General features: G+C 41.5%; 2 protein-coding genes across 3 annotated transcripts in view; one reads left to right on the top strand and one right to left on the bottom strand.

Moving 5' to 3' along the window:
• Window positions 1-3,565, bottom strand: part of LOC139447455 (ubinuclein-2-like) — a 39,446-nt gene extending 35,881 nt beyond the window's left edge. Inside the window, exon 1 of the mRNA XM_071228820.1 lies at window positions 3,402-3,565. Coding sequence (XP_071084921.1) covers window positions 3,402-3,565 — 164 coding nt within the window. The remainder of the gene's footprint in view (window positions 1-3,401) is intronic.
• Window positions 1-14,814, top strand: part of LOC139454042 (atrial natriuretic peptide receptor 2-like) — a 45,609-nt gene extending 30,795 nt beyond the window's left edge. For both annotated transcript variants that reach the window (XM_071235528.1, XM_071235529.1), the window contains exons 2-4: window positions 6,769-7,575; window positions 8,789-11,378; window positions 12,671-14,814. In XM_071235528.1, the coding sequence (XP_071091629.1) occupies window positions 7,253-7,575; window positions 8,789-11,378; window positions 12,671-12,988 (3,231 nt within the window). In that variant the 5' untranslated portion in view covers window positions 6,769-7,252 and the 3' untranslated portion in view covers window positions 12,989-14,814. The remainder of the gene's footprint in view (window positions 1-6,768; window positions 7,576-8,788; window positions 11,379-12,670) is intronic.
• Window positions 14,815-19,213: the final 4,399 nt, after the last annotated feature.

The following is a 19,213-nucleotide window of genomic DNA, read 5'->3' on the forward strand; positions in this document are numbered from 1 at the left end:
ATTTAACTTCAGTTTTATGCGGGGACCATGCAGACTTTTGTTTCAGAACGCATTATAACAGGATTTAAGGGATAAACATTCATCGATTACTGGGTGTTGTCCGTGCCGTTTCTTGAGTGACGAGATTATAAACAGCGACATCAATTATTATGTAGAAAATTATGCACGTTTAGGATTATTGTCTCAGAATATGGAAAGTATTTGAACGGCATTGAAGAGGGTTTGAGAATGTGAGTAACATGTGTGACTGGTCTGCTATTGTAGTGTTACAACCGTGCATAATGTTTATAGATCATGGAGGTTTGATAGCTTCGGTTTACAAACTAGCTGATTTATATATTTATATTATGGTCTTAACACACGCACATATACAAAGACAATCACACCACAAACACACACACACACGCACACATATATAACTGGCAGAAACACGCACACAGAGAAACACACAGACAAACACACACACACGCACGCACGCACGCACGCACGCACGCACGCACGTACGCACGCACGCATACACTCACGGAGAGTTATCCAGTCCTGTATGGTCTTCGTGTGAAATCGTAGAAGAAATCTTACTTAAGGCATCGATTCCGTTGTTAGTTAAAATAAATGAATTTCAAGTGTTCATGAAATTTGATTGTCTAACCAAGCAATTTATTTTGCGGTTATGAAAAACTAAAAACAATTAGGCCTCGCCCAATAACGGACCACTATTTCCTGATTGGCTGGGCGGGGCTCGGTGTGTATTATTGCGCTGTACGACGTCACTCATTTCATGCTGTTGTCTAAAAATAAATTTGTCTTGCGGAAAAAATAGGCAATAGGCAGTTACTATTTTTGACCTATCTATTGATAAGAATTGACCACAATGTGTTTTTTTGCGTTTTTAGGAGATTTCACGTATATCCGCCACACACTCTGTTGGTTACGTTTATATACTGCCGAGAAAAAAGAAAAAAAATATATTGGATTTGCCCAAAAGATTATAAACGTCATCAAAAAGCTACTAGCACCCTCAAATAACCATTTTTTGCTTATTTCATTTTAGCCCCCACATACATGGATGTATTCCTTTTTTGACCAGCAGTATATTTACACGGTTTTACAGTGGAAGGTCCGGGGTTCGATCCCCGGCCCCCTCATACCAAAAGACGTTAAAAGATGGTACTTGTTGTAACCCTGTCTGCGGCTCGGCATTAAAGGGCTAAAACAAGGACTGGTCGGCTCGGAGTCATGTTAAACTGCGGCATGGTATCTCAGTGTGCTAGCACTATAAATCGGCATCAGTCCGGACCAGTACAAGCAGCCACACACACACACGTGCATGCACGTCGCTTTTGTAAGTGCAATAATCTTGGACGCGACGTTAAACCCAATTTCACCTAACCTCTTTACCAGGGTTCTGCACTTAATAGCTAGTTCTTGTGATCGTGAGTGCGTGGCCTATCGGACATGATTGCCTTGTCAAAGGGCAATCTCATGTGCATTTGTACATTCTTGTGTACCAGGGTTGGTCGAAAAGTTCTCGGCCTGACTAACTTTCAACTATGGACCATAACAAATTGAACTATTCAATGTAGTACACTGTTTGAGTAGTTCATTGCAAGTGTATTTGGTCTGTTGAGGCCGATTGTACATTAGCAGTTAAACATGATAGTGGTCCAAATGGACACAGAAATTAAAAGAACGAGTACCAGAACAGAACAGAACAGAACTTTATTACGCCCAAGGCTACAAAAAGTAGCATGTTGAGGTTTAACAGGAGATGCGACGTATAATACTGATGGCAGCTTTAATAGTTATTTAAATGTAGCCATTACTATTTTACAATATTTTGATAATTTCTTCAAGAAGATATTATTTTTACAATGAAACATCTGTTGAAGTTTAAACATAGATGGATGTACAATAAGAGTCTTTGGTATGTATAATTGTCTTACTTCTTTAAAATATTCACATTTAAAAATATAATGATATTCATCCGCAATGTCTTGGCTTTTACAAACAGTACACTTTCTATCTAATAAAGGGGTGTGATTCCATCTTCCACATTCAATCGGTAAATAATGGCTGAAAAGTAGTAGTGGTATGTACACTCGTTTTGGTAAATTGCACAGATATGTTTCCAGTGAGATATTATCTTTAATGACTTTATAAAAATTTCCTTTACTTGAATTTGTGACATCAGAATTCCACCGTTGTATAAACTGATATTCCAAACAAGTTCTAATCACACATGTAAGCCAACCAACTGATGAAAATGACTGATTTATCCAAACATTGTTATTACCTGTCATAACAAGAATATGTTTAACAAACTGTAGCCAATTTTGGTGTTGATTATTTACAGTGTAGTTATGATACAATTTTTTATACACAATTAATAAAAGTTTGGTGGCTTTTCCAGATAGCAATCTTCCCCAAAAAGTGATGATTCTGGTCATGACAGTAATATACAGAGGTTTTCGGCCTGTACCGAAATCATTTTTATACTTCAGAGAAAATTACTCCCAAAGAAATTCGTGAACGCATGTCACAAGTGTATGGGGCAAGGTGCCCAAGCTATTCCACAGTTTAACGTTGGCCAGCTATGTTTAACAATGGGTGAACAAGCCTTGGTGATGACCTTAGGACTTGACATTCTTCAACTTCCACCAATGAAGATTCAATCAAGGAGATTGAAAGACTTATACTGTCAGATGGAAGATTTACTTAGCTGAACTTGAGAACGACTCGGGTCTAAGCCAAGGATCCACTGAAACTGTTATTCATGAACAATATACATGTGAATGCTCGTTTCTAAATTCTGATCTTAAGGAAATAATTGCCAGAGAAAATCCAGAGCTAATTTGGGAGGATTTCCTCAAGTTCAAAAAGAGATTAGTAATGGGTAATGAAACAAGGGTCTAACACTAGGATCCCGAGTCAAAACGTCATTCCGTGGAGTGGCACTTCTCCGGTACCAAAGAAATTCAAGTCTTTAAGATCAGTGAAGAAAGTTATTGCCACTGTATTCTGGAATGCAAAGAGTGTAATCCTTGTTGATAACTAAAGTCTAAAGACGGTTACCGGTGCCTTCTATGCTGATTTGCTTCATCGCCTTAGAGATTTTATCAAAGAAAGCGGCGAGGAATGCTCACTGCTTTAGTTCTACTACTGGCCTGTTCTCATTTCGCCTACACCCTTATCAAAACAAATTTACAGCTGACTGCACATAAGTCAAGTGCTGTGTTACCTCTAAAATAATGAACTGACCTAAAAGAAGGTTAAACAGACAAGACAATCTTGAAGCTTCATACATTGTTTAATAGCTGATATTTACATTATGCAGTAATAATAATGACTCATGATTACTGTAGCTTAAGTACATATCCAACGGCATCAAGAAATTGCATTACTTTTTTCTTCCACTAAGAAACTGTGTCTTTAGTCTTTCAATTCTTTCGTTCCTTTGTCTGTCAACACGAGCTCGGGATCTGCATGATCCCCCAAGATCAATTTGTTTCCTGGAGCGTCTGTCTGCCTTTTCAATCTTCTTGATCTCCTCCAAGAACTGATACATGTTAGGTTTGAGATCGGGGCATTCTCTTTTTCAGTCCACAGTGGAACCCTTCCAGATGGTTGTTGGATCGGGGACCGTTGTTGTCTCGCTGGTTCCAAATATGGCAGGGGAATCTAGCGTCGTCATCTACCCATGTGCTGGTGACATAGTCGTTAAAATCACCAATCTGTTGATCATCAGGTCCTTGCTCCATCACCTCAACCCATGCATTCTGTACCTTGTCAAGTGGGAGAAGTGGCAGGGCTGCGGCACGTCGAACATGGGACTGAATTGCTGGATTGTTCGTGTATTCTCGTACAAGACCTCTCTCAACTACCTGATGCCACAAAGCTTGTGAATAATGAAACAGAAACCCCCTCACATAACTATCAGGAAAAACCTCTGCAATGGCACTTATGACTGCTGACTCGTAATCAGTTTGAAACACCTCTGCAGAAAGTTCAGTACCAGTTCTTGTTCCTGCTGTGTCCTTCAACAACCTAAATAGTCTAACATATGTCTGTTTGGTCTTGTTAGGAAGCAACTGTCAACGCGCATGTTGACCGTGAATTAGCTCTTGGGGATATAAGAACAACATCGACATCACTGTCCCGGAACGCTTAAGGCACAACATGTAAACAATAAATAACAATTGCACAATGAGCGGAATACCTGCTCTGACAACACAAACACAGCGATGAGCGGACCGTCCAGCTCAGGCGTACAAGAGGTGAGCGGAGCTCCAGCTCACCTCAGGGCGTTTTCTACGAGCGGCACATCCTGCTCGAGGTCGTCCCTATGCCAGCACTCGGAATACCAAGCCTGACTAACACCCTAGTAACTGTGGTTTTGGTAGCACATATATAGTACTGAACAACAATGGACAGACAAAGAGACAATGACGTTGCTCTGGACATGGGACTTCCGGGGGTGACGTACCGACACAACTCAGGGGATGAACAATTAAGGCAATAAATGTCCTACTATAAATAACAGTAATTAACGGGAAGTGATAAAGTAGCCCAGTTTGGCTGTCAGTCAATATACAATGAAATGTTGGTGAGGATTAACAACGGTGATTAGAGCCTAAAACGTAATGACAATTAAGTTATGGAGACATGGCTACATGGTAATTTGCCCTTGGAGTCAAATGTACTGCAGACAATGGTAGTCATAAATCAGTCGCTATGACACAACAAAAAAGCAACAAGATACATTTTACCATTTACAAGACAATGAATAATATACACCTGGAGCCACAAGCTAGGGCAAACAAAAAAAGTACAATCCATAAACAAGCTGTCAGAGTCACTCATGATTTCTAACATCTCAGTGGTAGCAAACACTAGTAGTCTGTCGTCTTCCCCGTCATTGATGCACAGAAAGTCTCTTCCACCTTCTGTCTGTGTCCACGTTCCTTCCAAGTTGACTGCTGCTCTGGTTTCTAGAACTTGTGGAATATTCTTGGCTCTGTTTCTGTACAGGGAAGCTTGAACACTTGCAAAAGAAGGGGCAGTCGCAGCTACTTCTTCATCAAGTTGATCCAGTTCTGCGTTGTATATCTGCTGTACAGGAGAAATGTCGGTCTGGACACGCTGCTTGAGTCGACCAATGAGTCTGATGTGTTCTTCATTCTCTACAGGGTGGTGGCTGTGAGGAGTTATAGACACGACGTGTTCTGCAATAGTGCTGCATCTATCCATTGCAACCTGTGTGGACACACTTCCAGTGAACAGCAACTTGACGCTTGACATTCAGTCTGTATCTATAGCCTGCATAATGTACTTGCTGGCCACGTCTCTGTGATGTTACAAACTCCGCTCTCTGGAGATTTGCCATTTTGATGCTGACTAGTAAGCTGATAGGTCAGGTACATATATACCAATGCAATAATAACAACAATAACAGTTCAACAATTGAGCAGACATCTAATTTCCTTTAATTAAACCAAAACTAAGAAGTAACCAATTGGTAACAATTACAAACAATGTGAGAAGCGATGATAGGCTTCTTTACACCTAAATTATTAAATAAGATTTATTTACTAAACAAGATTTACGTTCAAAACAACTAAGGATTAACAGAATGACCAAGTCAAACAAGAGTTTGTTGTCATAGGTTGTAAAAACTTCACTTTGAACCTCTATGCCGCTTGGATTAGTTAACAGCCTGAGATGGACAATGCCAATTCATGTAATAGGGGTGAGACAATTAAGCATTTGAATTATTGTAGGCGAAATGAGGTGTAGGCGAAATGAGGGTAAGCCCTATTACTTCATGACAATGCCTCTTCTCACACACCTCGACTTGCAAAGGCTGCTGTGTGACAATGTAGGTTCGAAGAACTTCCTCAACCTTCATACTCCTCGCAAGACCTGGCATCAAGTGATTTCCACCTGTTTCCTAACCTGAAAAGAAAACCACCTTCGTGAAAAGCGCAATGACAACAACGATGGCCTCAAAGCTGCCGTGAATGGGTTTTTCAATGTGGCTTCAGAAACCTTCTTCCTGACTGGAATTTAAAAAAACCTTCACTATCGATATAAGAAGTGTATTGAAAAAAGGGAGAATATAATTAAAAACACTTTCACATCTGATGGTTTTGTTCGTTAGGCTTAGAACTTTTTGACCAGCCATCATAATTGACTTATTGAAACGGTGTTAGCATGTACCTTACCGAGGGCACGGGAGGCCAATAGTCTAAGGTGCTGCAATTTGATGTGCAGAGTTGCGCACCTTAGGTACGCCAGGCACCTATGATTGTGGGCTGGCGTAGACTTTTTGAGACCTATCCAAACCTGAATAAATTCTAAACAATATTTCAAAATTCTGTTTCAATCATCATGTTAATATTATGGCATGAACGTATCTACCAATGACTCCTCATCAAAAACAATCAAAAGCAGTTTGGAAATCTTCAACATTAATCTCGCTAGCTTATCTAACCCCAATGGTATGGATCACAACAGCAATCACTAGTATGTCTCAGGCCCCCGTCTTATACATATTGCTGTGACATTGCTAAATGCGTCGTTTGACACCAAGCAAATCAAATAACATTCTACCCAACGAGTTCTTATTCCGAGCAAAGGCGCAGGTTTAAAATCGAAATCGAGTCTATCAAGGCATGTTATATGACACGATAATGAGAACTTTCTACGTGTGGGTAACTTTTGCTTGGGGGTGATTGTCTTCGATTTCTGACAGTGTCAATTTCTTTGCAGTTTTCAGACGACAAACGCATGTCTAGACGGAAGTTGAGAGCTAGGACTGATCTTCAATTAAGTCGCCCCGAGGTAAAGAAACATCACGGAAACCATGAAAGCCTTCAAGAACGTTATGGTTGTATGGCTCTGAAATATAACAACACCAGGCGTGATTGAAGCTGTGTGTGCAATGACGCCATAACGAACAAATTGATATTTTATGCAATAGTTGGACGTCTCCATCATGTGGGATACTATCTGAGGCAATGCCAATGTCTTGAGAAACGTGCCTGTCACCATGGTGGCATGCTGAATTTTGATTCCTGTGAATGTCAAAGGGGAAATTCAGTATGTTAAGACTCTGACGGCAATGAAACTATGGAAACGAGATGAAAAAAAACATGAAAACATAAGTGGGATTGTTCTGTATTGTGTGTGCATATACGGTCGGTAAGAAAACAGCATCTGAATGTGACATCCGGTTCGAATCCAATTGACGACAATGAGCAGACGACTCAACGGCGCCATTTTGCATCTCTTCATTCTCACATTGTCCCCGTTCTGTGAAGGGGTGGTTCAACTTCGTGGGGCGGGCGCTAGTTTTCCTGAACAGGTGTACAAGAGCTGGACACAATCGTACAAAGTCTTCCGGCAGCAGCAATCCAGAGATATCAACGCCACCTACCTGTCGATCGGAAGTGGAAGCGGGCGTAAACGTATCATAAAAAACGATGGGACCCTAGAATTCGCCGGGTCGGACTCCATTATGTCGGAAACAGAAAAGAAACAGGCTCCCGATCTGGTGATGTTCCCGACGCTTGCAGGGTGAGTCTAAGAGTCAGTTTTGAACAGTATTTCAGATTAATCACAGCGTGTCGGCTTCATATGGGAAGCCCAACGTGATGCATGTCTCAGACGTTTACCAACGAACAGTTTACACTGGCCAAAGCTGCCTAATGTGTCAACTGCGGTAATGTCGTTGACTAACAGGTGCACATGCGACTCACTGTGCTGAATTGCATACCAGAAGCGTGCAAGAAATCTAAGATTGTGGGTTCGAATCCCCGATTTACCCTAATTATGTGTCTAGATTTGTCAGCACCATACCCGTGCTCTTGGGTCAATTTTATAAAAGTTGAAAAGGTTCGGTAGCCTAGTGGCTAAAGCGTTAGCTTGTCACGGCGAGGACCCGGGTTGGTATGATGTGTGATGATAGTCAAGAGGGGCGGTGGGGTAGCCTGGCGGGCAAAGCGTTCGCCCGCCACACCGAAGACCCGGGTTTGATTCCCCTGGAATATTGCTTAAAGCGGTGTAAAACCATATTCATTATCTCACTGACTTAGTTTGAGACAAAGCAAGTGCCGACATTCCGCTAAGATGGTGAACAGTATTCTGCCAGGAACGTAACATCAAAGACACCTTTATGAATACAACTCCGTCCGGATTCCGGGTGGAGCAGGTCCCCAGAACTCGATCTTGTCAAAGAGGCTATTCATAGGCTGACTATGATGTGCGAGCTGGCTGATTGGGCCATCGTACCCCAACTACGTGAATTGTTGTTCATGCCATCAACCAATTGTTAGGCCTAAGATAGATGACACAACTGGGATAAAATAATGGTTGTTGCACGAAAGGCCATTGGCCTTTATACACGGTAACAAAATTAGTATTTTTCAATGTATAACATAACATCAAGAGTTAGAGAGTATGGTTTTCGCACACTGTACCCATGTCGAGCATGACATAAAGAAAAAACGATACTGCTGACAATGAAATCTTTTGTTTGTTTGTATTTTGACGCCACACTAAACAATATTTCAGTTATATGACGGCGGTCTGTAAGTAATCGAGTCCAGTGATTGTCGCAAATGGGATACGATGACATGCATTAACTAAGTCAGCGAGCCAGACCACCCGATCCCGTTAGTTGCCTCTTACGACAAGCATTGGCTGCTGAAGACCTATTCTAATATAATGTATTCCGAAATGTCTTTTGTGATGACTAGTAGTAACAATGACTATCACCATCTCTTCTCAGGGGAACTGTAGTGGGCTACAATCTACCCGAGTGTACGTCAACTCTAAACCTCACTCGCGAACACGTGGTTGGCATCTTCAACGGGACATTCACTTCTTGGAATGACTCGAGTATTGCTGAAAAGAATCCTTTTTGTAATTTGCCCAGTGAAAAGATCCGAGTGGTGGTGAGGGCAGATAAATCTGGTACAACAAGTATGTTCACCGCAGCTTTAAGCCGATTCAGCAAGGAATGGAATCAGACCTTTGGGGTCTTTGACCTAGGATTCAATAAAAAGACAAACCAACCCGACAAATGGAACAACAGCGTCATCACGACCTTTGGGGAGAAAAGCGTTGGAGTATCCGGGCTGCTGCTGTCGATAAAGTACACCATAGGCTACGTCTCTGTCGCTGGAGCGAGTGAGCATGGCATTACGTATGCTACGTTACAGAATAGGAAAGGCCACTATGTGAGATCAACCACCACAGCAATACAGGGGGCCATGGATAGATGGTCACAGAATGCTGGGGATGAACTAACCGGAACACTTTCTGACCAGGACCACGAGGATGCCTATCCTATAGCAGGTTTCACGTATATGATTGTGTTTGCAACGGAAATGAGTGATTGTGATTCGGCCAAAGAGTTGGTGCGTTATGTAAACTGGTTTATGCACGATCAGAAAGCTAAGGATGTATGTACATCAGTGCACCTTGTGCCTTTGTCGCAAGTTCTCGTTGAAAAGAATGTGGCCAGAATCTTGAAGATAATGACATGCAAAGGACAGTCGGTGTGGGATATAGTTCAAGCAGACATAGCTGAGGAGAATCGTGTTGAACAAACCTGGATTGTACCTGTTGCTGTATCAGTGCCTCTTGTGCTCTTGCTGGTCTCAGTACTACTGGGCTACATAGCATTCCAGAGATGGAAACTGAACAAAATGATAGAAAATGATGAATGGGATATCCCAATTGAGGACATAATCTTCTATCTGGATGACAAGGTTCTGTCCGGAGGCAGGTCCAAATTGGGAACTATGAAGTCGATAAAGTCCTTACAAAACATTGAGGATATTCCTGAAGGATCCGAGCTTCTTGACCAAATCCTACAGTGGCCGGGAAAATGGAAAGGACATGTTATCGGCATCCGACTCTTGGAGATAAAAGAAATGGCAAACATCAATAGAGAGATGAAGAGACTTCTGTTGTGGATTAGAGATTCAATAGTCCATTCAAATGTTGTGAGGTTCTTTGGTCTCACCAACTTAGATGATGATAAATATGTCATTGGTGAATATTGTGGAAAAGGACCAATGACTGATATTCTCCAGGATGAAAAGTACAACCTAACGAACGACTTTAAGTTTTCCTTATCTTCGGACATCGCTAGTGGTATGAATTTCCTCCACAATCATGGCATAATACACGGCAGCCTCAACTCTTCATGCTGTCTCATTGACTCGAGGTGGACGGTTAAAGTTGGGGACTGGGAGTATTGTAAATTGTTTAAGCAGTTATACAAGAAAAAGAACCCTCTTCACTATATTCGCAAGGATCCACACTACCTTAGTAAATATGCTGCTGCGTTCCGAGACTTCTGGGTTGCTCCGGAGATTCTTAGAACCGACTTTGAGCTGTCTCCATCTACACAGACGGATGTGTACAGTTTCTCGATAATTATACAAGAGATTTTTACACGTGAGGATCCTTATTCAGAACATGCTGATGCTCTGAGTCCTGATGAAGTCCTGAAGGCGGTGGTTAACAATAATCTCCGCCCTCAACCCAATGATGACACACCTTTGAACGTGAGGCAGATAATGGAGATTGCTTGGTCGGATAATGCTGCCACTAGGCCAACATTTGAACAGATATTGAAGATGCTGAGACAGTCAAGATCCAGCCGAAAGTCCGTCCTCGATTCCATGATGGAAGCTATGGAGGAGTATACGGCCCATCTGGAGGAACGGGTTGAGGAGAGGACTTCAGAGCTTACTGTTGCCAAACGGAACATGGAAACAATGATGAATGATATCATCCCAAATCATTTAGTGAAGAGGATCACTAATGGGCAATCGGTTGAGACGAAAGTGTACTTGTCCTTAGGGATAATCATGGCAGATATTATTAACATTAAATATGTCACTGAGAATGCATCTGCTAAAGATATTGTTCAATACTTGAATGACATACATTCTGAAATTGAAACAGCTTTACAAAAGAAGGACACGTACCGTACGAACCTTCAGGGCGATTCATTTGCGGTTGTTGTCGGATTACAGGAAGCTAAGTCTACTACGGAGAAGTGTGTTGAGACTGTAGCGAACATTGCTCTGGACATTATCTCCCATGCTAATAAAGCAACCTGCCCTTCTTCCATATCTAAACCATTTGAGTTCCGCCTTGGGGCACATATTGGCAGTGTTGCTACTGGCATTGTCGGTCAAGCTGCGCCCAAGTTTGTCATCATGGGAGAACCCATTGACGTCACGAAGAGTCTTCTTTCACAGTCGACGTCCTCCAATGTTCGAATCTCCACAATCATGTACAAGCATATCTGTAAGAAAACGTACTTCTTTGTGGAGCCAGCGGAGCCAATTGAACACAAGGTAAGACGTGTGACATATTTTCAGAATGAATGAGTGAGATAGGTTTTCAGCCGCCTTCAGAAGTATTTTGGATATATCACAGCATGTTAGCTTAATGTGGGAGAAAAGTTCAAAGTACATAGCTCGACGCACAGTTGTGTTGCTAACATAACCAAGGATAATAATCAGTTTGAAAGGACCAGGCACAAAAAGGTACAAAAAACAGTGTCTGCATAATTTAAGAATTGAGCAAAACTAGAAATTGGTATAAAAGTTTTGAGATGTTTTCATACGAAAAATAACAAGACTGTTTATTTGAACAGTTGCACGTTCGGGAGTGATGACACAAAATGTAAGATAAGGATACAAAGTGTCAAAAGGCGTGAACTTAGAGGTTTTCATGAAGCGTTTTCTGATATTTGAATATGAACAAGTCTTTGACCCAAGGAGATGTACATAAAAACTGCATGCATAAATCAACCATATTTTAATTTCCATTTGAAGTTTAGCCATATTTATGTATTTTGTCATGCCAGTAATCCCAAACTTGCAAGTGTAAGGAAGAAACATGGCTAGGTCTATTTGTACATGTCTGATTCTTTTCATACCAATATTTAAAGTTTTCCTCATTTCCAGTGGGCTCAAAAGAATAATAATCATACATCGTCCTTTTGATTTGACCAGTTGATCCTAGTATGGTTATGGTACGAAACTCTTCGCAGCAGAGAGTTTTAGAAATAATGATACCACGATTTGTTCAATATGTTTGAATTAACTTTAACAATATAGAAATCCAATTATAGCAAATATTGTCGTTTTGATGACTGGTATTTTACATTTGTCACTCCAAAATAACTTTTATTCATGAAATAGTCAATGCCTACTGCAGAAACACTGAAATCAGAATTACCTTTGCATGATGTAAGAAAGGATAAGATATATGGATGAACAACTTCTTTATTAGAATTAGGAGCGCATTTCGGTGTAGGTTTTAACAGCGTTATCATGCTATCAAGCAAGTGCAAGTGAAACTTCTAAATGCCTCTCAAAGAAGTTCATGATGTGTCAGAATGTATTAGTGAAACTTTGCACATTCCAAGTAATTACATGGTAACATTTACTATTTTCTTGGTATGCGATTACTGACGCGAAATCAAAGTCTTGGGCCATTCTTAATATAACTCACACATATTTTTAAACGTGTTACATTGCGAGCATCATCTTCATCAGCATGATTAATCCTTTTCTTTAATTATTACCAAGACGATGAGTATGATGATGAAATGTGTCTATATTCCCATCTATTGTTACAGGGAATCAAGATGGACTCCTACTGGTTGAAGGGACGAGACTGCCTCGTAGACATTCCATCTGATATATCAGTGGATTCTGGTGTAGATACCGAGAAATCTCGGTGTGAGTCACGTGCCTCGAAATCATCGGACAAGTCACGTGGTTCTATTAAGTCAAATAACGGTTCGGCCAGTGCCATAGAAGATGACAAGGAGGCAAATCTACACATCATTCCTTCTGAAAGCATTTCATCTTGGGGGTTGAACCCACTGGTGACTGTGAAACCTCCTAAAGGTAAACAATCCAAAAACAAAATCTATCCTATAGAACAAGTATAGTACCTTGTTGTTTGAAGGAAGGTACTACATTGATTTGTCCAAAAGATTCTGATCTGGCATCTCGGAAGCAGCAAAGAGGGCATTCCAAGAAAATGGACAAGCAACATATGACAAATGGATTGTGTTCACCTAATCTTTATGTTATTGTAAGATAGTCACTGTATCACCCCCTCCCCCTACCATGTATCCCAGCCAGACTTCATCCAATCTGTTGCATCGTGGCCAGACTTCATCCAATCTGATTCATCCTGGCCAGACTTCATCCAATCTAATGCATCCTGGCCATACTTCATCCTGGTCGATTTATCCTGGTCTTCATCCAGTTTGATGTATCGTTGCCAGATTTAATCAACTCTGATGTATCATGGCCGGTCCTCATCCAGTTTGATGTATCGTGGCCAGGCTCAATCAACTCTAATGTATCATGGCCGGTCGTCATCCAGTTTGATGTATCGTGGCAAGACTTAATCAACTCAGATGTATCATGGCCAGACTCAATCAACTCTGATGTATCGTGGCCAGACTTAATCAACTCTAATGTATCATGGCCGGTCGTCATCCAGTTTGATATATCGTGGCCAGGCTTAACCAACTCTGATGTATCATGGCCGGTCCTCATCCAGTTTGATGTATCGTGGCCAGACTTAATCAACTCTGATGTATCATGGCCAGACTTAATCAACTCTGATGTATCATGGCCGGTCGTCATCCAGTTTGATATATCGTGGCCAGGCTTAATCAACTCTGATGTATCATGGCCGGTCCTCATCCAGTTTGATGTATCGTGGCCAGACTTAATCAACTCTCATGTATCGTGGCCAGACTTAATCAACTCTCATGTATCATAGCCGGTCGTCATCCAGTTTGATGTATCGTGGCCAGACTCAATCAACTCTGATGTATCATGGCCAGACTCAATCAACTCTGATGTACCATGGCCAGACTTAATCAACTCTGATGTACCATGGCCGGTCATCATCCAGTCTCATTTATCCCGGCGTTTTGGAATATTTGAAATAACACACTTATCGCTCACTAAGAATGTCCAAGTCTAGTCAATCACATTTTTGCGCCTCTTATATATAGCTTCCATGGAGCTTATGTGTCTTCGCATATGATCAGTATACCAATATCATACCAAGATATTTTTTTCAATTTTGATTCTTCTTATACATGTATGACTGAAATACTTGTTCGTGACCTTTGCGAGTTATGTGTTTTTTCATATACTACTCAAAATAATTTAAGAACCACCCGATTCTTTCATAATACTATAGTTAATCTGTGATCTCAGTTTAACTATAGTAATATGAAAGAATCGGGTGGTCCTTAACTTCTTTTGAGTAGTATATATACCTGCTGGCAACGCACTGTTCAGTTACTTCAAGAAACTGAAAGGGTCCCCCCTTGGCTTAGATAGTCATGATTGTGAGCGAGTGAGTGAGTTGGGTTTTTAAGCCCATTTTTACCAATATTCCAGCAATATCGCGGCAGTCAACAATAGACATTGGCTTAACAGAGTACGCCCATGGGGGTAATCGAACTTGGGCCTTCGGTGCGACGAGCGAACGCTTTGACCACTAGGCTCACCCAACGCCTCTTGAAAGTCATTGTTACATATTTGCTTTGTTAAACAAAACAATAAACAGATGCTCAAAATCGTGTCTTAAACTTTTGTCTTGATAAAACGTAAGCTCAATTTATCGGTAAACATGAGAAATCAGAGGGGTAGTATTAGATTCGATTGGTGCCTTATGTGACCACAGTAGTTACCATTTATGGTTTTATCTATGCTCAGATGTGGGACCGCCTCCGTGGTCTAGTGGTAGAGCGTCCGCCCGGAGAGCGGAGGGTCCGGGGTTCGATCCCCGACCGCATCATACCAAAAGACGTTAAAAGATGGTACTTGTTGTTACCCTGTCTGGCGCTCGGCATTAAGGGGCTAAAACAAGGACTGGTCGGCTCGGAGTCAGTATAATGTGTCTGAGTGGGGTATTCATGTTAAACTGCGGCATGGTATCTCAGTGAGCTAGCACTATAAGTCGGCATCAGTCCGGACTAGTACAAGCAGCCACACAAACACACACACGTACATGCACGTCGCTATATAAGTGCAATAATCTTGGACGCGACGTTAAACCCCATTTCACCTCACCTCACCTCAGATGTGGAAGGGTATTTAGCAGAATGTAAAGATATGTTTTGGTATCCTGTATGTCTTAGAACACATTATTGCTTAACCAACAGTGAGAACAAACAGAAGTCGTATCGTGTTTGTTTGTTTGTTTGTTGTTTTACGACGCACTCAGCAATATTCAAGCTATATGACGACAGTCTGTAAATAATCGAGTCTGGGCAAGACAATCCAGTTTTTGATATCGTAGCATCGATCTACGCAATTGGGATACGCTGACAAGCATCAACCAAGTCGGCCTGACCACCCGATCCCGTTGTCGCCTTCTAGCATTGGTTGCTGAAGACCAATTTTAACCCGGATCATCACGGGGTGGTCATTTCAAGTACAAGATAAACAACAGCGGTAAGGTCGATTACATATAATCACGCAGCCACGAGAATGTCATGATGTTCCGACATGTGTATACAGTAAACTACGGTTATAACGAACTCAAAGGGACTACTAATTTTAGTTCGTTATAACCGTAGTTCGTTATAATCAAATATATACAGCATAACTGCAGCAAATAGTCGGGACCAAAAAAGTAAGTTCGTTATTTCCGTCAGTTCGCTATAAGAGTGTTCGTTATAACCGTAGTTTACTGTATTTAAGTTTGTAGAAATAAATTGTTCGATAACATGACATTGAGCTTTGTACTTTACAGCCAGTCTCCTCCTGTAGGTAATGTGTTTCAAATATAATTACCTGAATGTTTTATACGGTCGTTGCGGCATTTATATATATTGCGATGACTCAAGACTCATTCACATGGGTACATTTTGTTCATAAATATTTTTTCCAATAATGCATGATTCCTTTTTCATTACAACTGATGAAACTTTTACAGTCAGTACCATGTATCTGTAACACGTCAACTTCGGAGATATTCGTCACCACTCGCCCCTTTCCGTAAAGCTATTCGGCTTGTCTCGGAATAACACGAGTTGGTCACGAATGCGTCGGAGAAGAAGAGTATGGTTTTACGCCGCTTTTAGCAATAAACCAGCAATATCACGGCGAGGGACACCGGAAAATGAGCTTCACACATTGTACCATATGGGGAATCGAACCCGGGTCTTCGGTGTGGCGGGCGAACGCTTTACCCGCCAGGCTACCCCACAGCCCCTCTTGACTATCAACCGAAACAGAGTCCTTTCAGCGTAAAAGGTAAAATGGCGGTAAAAAATACATGAATGGGTCAGTGGTCAAAACAAGGTGTACCCTTTTCGCGAACACCTTGTTTTGACCACTGACCGGATGGACCGGAACTTCATCACTCTAATTGTTTGTTTGTTTAACGTGCCCCCAGGTGGAATAGACAATGTTAAGGTGATTGTACATTAGCGTTTGTGAATACCATTAGACTGACCCTTGAAGATCCGGGGTGGAATAGGTCTTCAGCAACCCACGCTTGACGTAAAAGGCGACTAAGCTTGTCGTAAGAGGCGACTAACAGGATCGGGTGGTCAGGCTTGCTGACTTGGTTGATGCATGTAATCGTATTCCAAATGCGTGGATCGATGCTCATGATGTTAATCACTTGATTGGCTGGTCCAGACTCGATTATTTACAGACCGCCGTCATATAGCTGGAATATTGCTGAGTGCGGCGTTAAACAATAAACAAACAAACAATTTCGTGGGCGGTATACAAACACCAGCCTTTGGACTGGTTTTGTAAATTTATTAAAAGTTTGATGCAACTGATAGAGTAGATAGTGTACATATTTTTTTATATTGTTTGTAACATTCGTGGCCATTCGTGTCATTCCGGGACAAGCCGGCGTGTGCCTTGTTCGTTGCAAATTATCAACTGTAAGCGGCGAAGAGAAGGAAATAATTAATCGTTGTGCCACATTCGCGAAAGCTTCTTGGGTGTTTCGGAAAGAAGGGAGAAGTAATCGACGTCAGTTGAATCGTCACCACTCGCCCCTTTCCGTAACCATTCGTCTTTTCACGGCATTTCAATAGCCACAGAAAATAACACTACCATCTTCGAGCCCTTGTCTTTCATTGATCCTAGAGGTGAATGTGTTAAAATATGCGGTTTTAGACCAGTTTTTCTTTTTATATTTCATGCGCTCCACCTGGTTTAGTCATATGTATTTATTCTAAAATGGTTTGAGTGAGAGAACGTTGTTTTTCGCCGTTGAAGAAATATTACAATACCTATTTTACGAATGAATTGGTTTGAGTGAGAGAACGTTGTTTTTTTCCGTTGAAGAAATATTACAATACCTATTGTACGAATGAAATGTAGTCGGATGTGTGTGTGTGTGTGCGTGCGTGCGTGCGTGCATGCGTGCGTGCGTGCGTGTGTGTGTGTGTGTGTGCGCTTATGTACAAAAATTGAATTGTGACCATTTTTTCAGTATGTCAGGAACCTCACAGTGATAGAGGATGGGGGCTTGGGGTAGGGGGTGGGGGGAGGGGGGGGGGGAGGTTAGTGCAGTTCAATCCAATATGTAAGTTATATATTATATCGTCGTTTCTTTTATCAGTCTCCATAATATCTTTTTTATTTGTTTATTGTTTCACGCTGACGTCAGCAATATTCCAGGTATATTACGGCTATATAAACGAGTCGGGACCAGACAAACCAGTGATCAATATTATGAGCGTCCCTCGCCTCGTTATGTAATCTGATCTCTCATTGGTCACACCACTCATTGGTTTCTCTCTCGCTAGGACCAGGCCGTTGTCTGATTCGTTGGTTATAAGACCGCCTCCGTGGTCTAGTGGTAGAGCGTCCGCCCGGAGAGCGGAAGGTCCGGGGTTCGATTCCCGGTCGCGTCATACCAAAAGACGTTAAAAGATGGTACTTGTCGTTGCCCTGTCTGGCGCTCAGCATTAAGGGGCTAAAACAAGGACTGGTCGGCTCTGAGTCAGTATACTGTGTCTGAGTGGGATATTCATGTTAAACAGCGGCATGGTATCTCAGTGAGCTAGCACAGTAAGTCGGCATCAGTCCGGACTAGTTCAAGCAGCCACACAAACACACACACGTACATGCCCGTCGCTATATAAGTGCAATAATCTTGGACGCGACGTTAAACCCCATTTCACCTCACCTCACCTCGTTGGTTATAAATAGCGACTTCACCACAAAGCGACCGTATCTATTCACGGTTGATGGAGGAACATAGTTTACGCTACGCCTGTGAAGTATTAACGATGAAACACTCGCCTTATCATAATATGTTCGTAACAACACATTGTGTTACAATAACATTTAATACCTAATATGCATTAGCTCCCTGAGAAAATATCTTGTCATTCAAACAAGTCACGGCGGTGTGCTATCACGTAGTACTAAAAGGACGTGTGCACGTGCAAACGGGTGTTTTTCCTCGTCATAAACACGTCTTATGTAACCTTTCATTATATAAATTTCAGGTTTTACCAACATCTCGTAAATGCCCAACCCGTAGGGATAAACATATTGAGCACGTTAATACTTTGATAATCAATATTAAAACATTAAAACAATCAAACGTCTTGTTTCAAAGGTGTTTGAGTAGTTTAATATTGGAAATGCAATACATGGACTTTGTTTGGGATAAATTACTTACAGGATACTGTCAGAAGAATATCAGACCGTTTGTTATTTGTAATAATATTAGTACTGTCTGTGCTAAATTTCGATAGTATTTGCAGACAGTCTGTACACGCAGCAAGACTGACACCAAACATGTTGAAACCCATTGATTTCATTTGTCAACAACCATCGGGTGTTTTGCGTGAAGTCTTAGAGTCCTTGCTTGATACACTTTATTATTCCTGGATCTTGTTCCACATCGCGATGTTAGCTCCATTTTCATTGTAATGACAGTATCGGATGACTACAGTTGCAACCCTTAGATCAGGAACTCTTATATATCAACTGGTGACAATACGTTGATGCACGTGCGGTACAATCACACGCCATGACAAAGAAACCTTAACAGAAGTATAATGTTTACAGAAAATTAAACCCAAGCGAGTTTAAATAAAGAATTGGATGATCAAATGTGTTTCCTCCATTGACAAAGAGAAACTTGTCCATCGATG

Source organism: Haliotis cracherodii, unplaced genomic scaffold, assembly GCF_022045235.1.
Source record: "Haliotis cracherodii isolate W230 unplaced genomic scaffold, xgHalCrac1.p SCAF_10, whole genome shotgun sequence".
NCBI classification, from domain to species: domain Eukaryota; kingdom Metazoa; phylum Mollusca; class Gastropoda; order Lepetellida; family Haliotidae; genus Haliotis; species Haliotis cracherodii.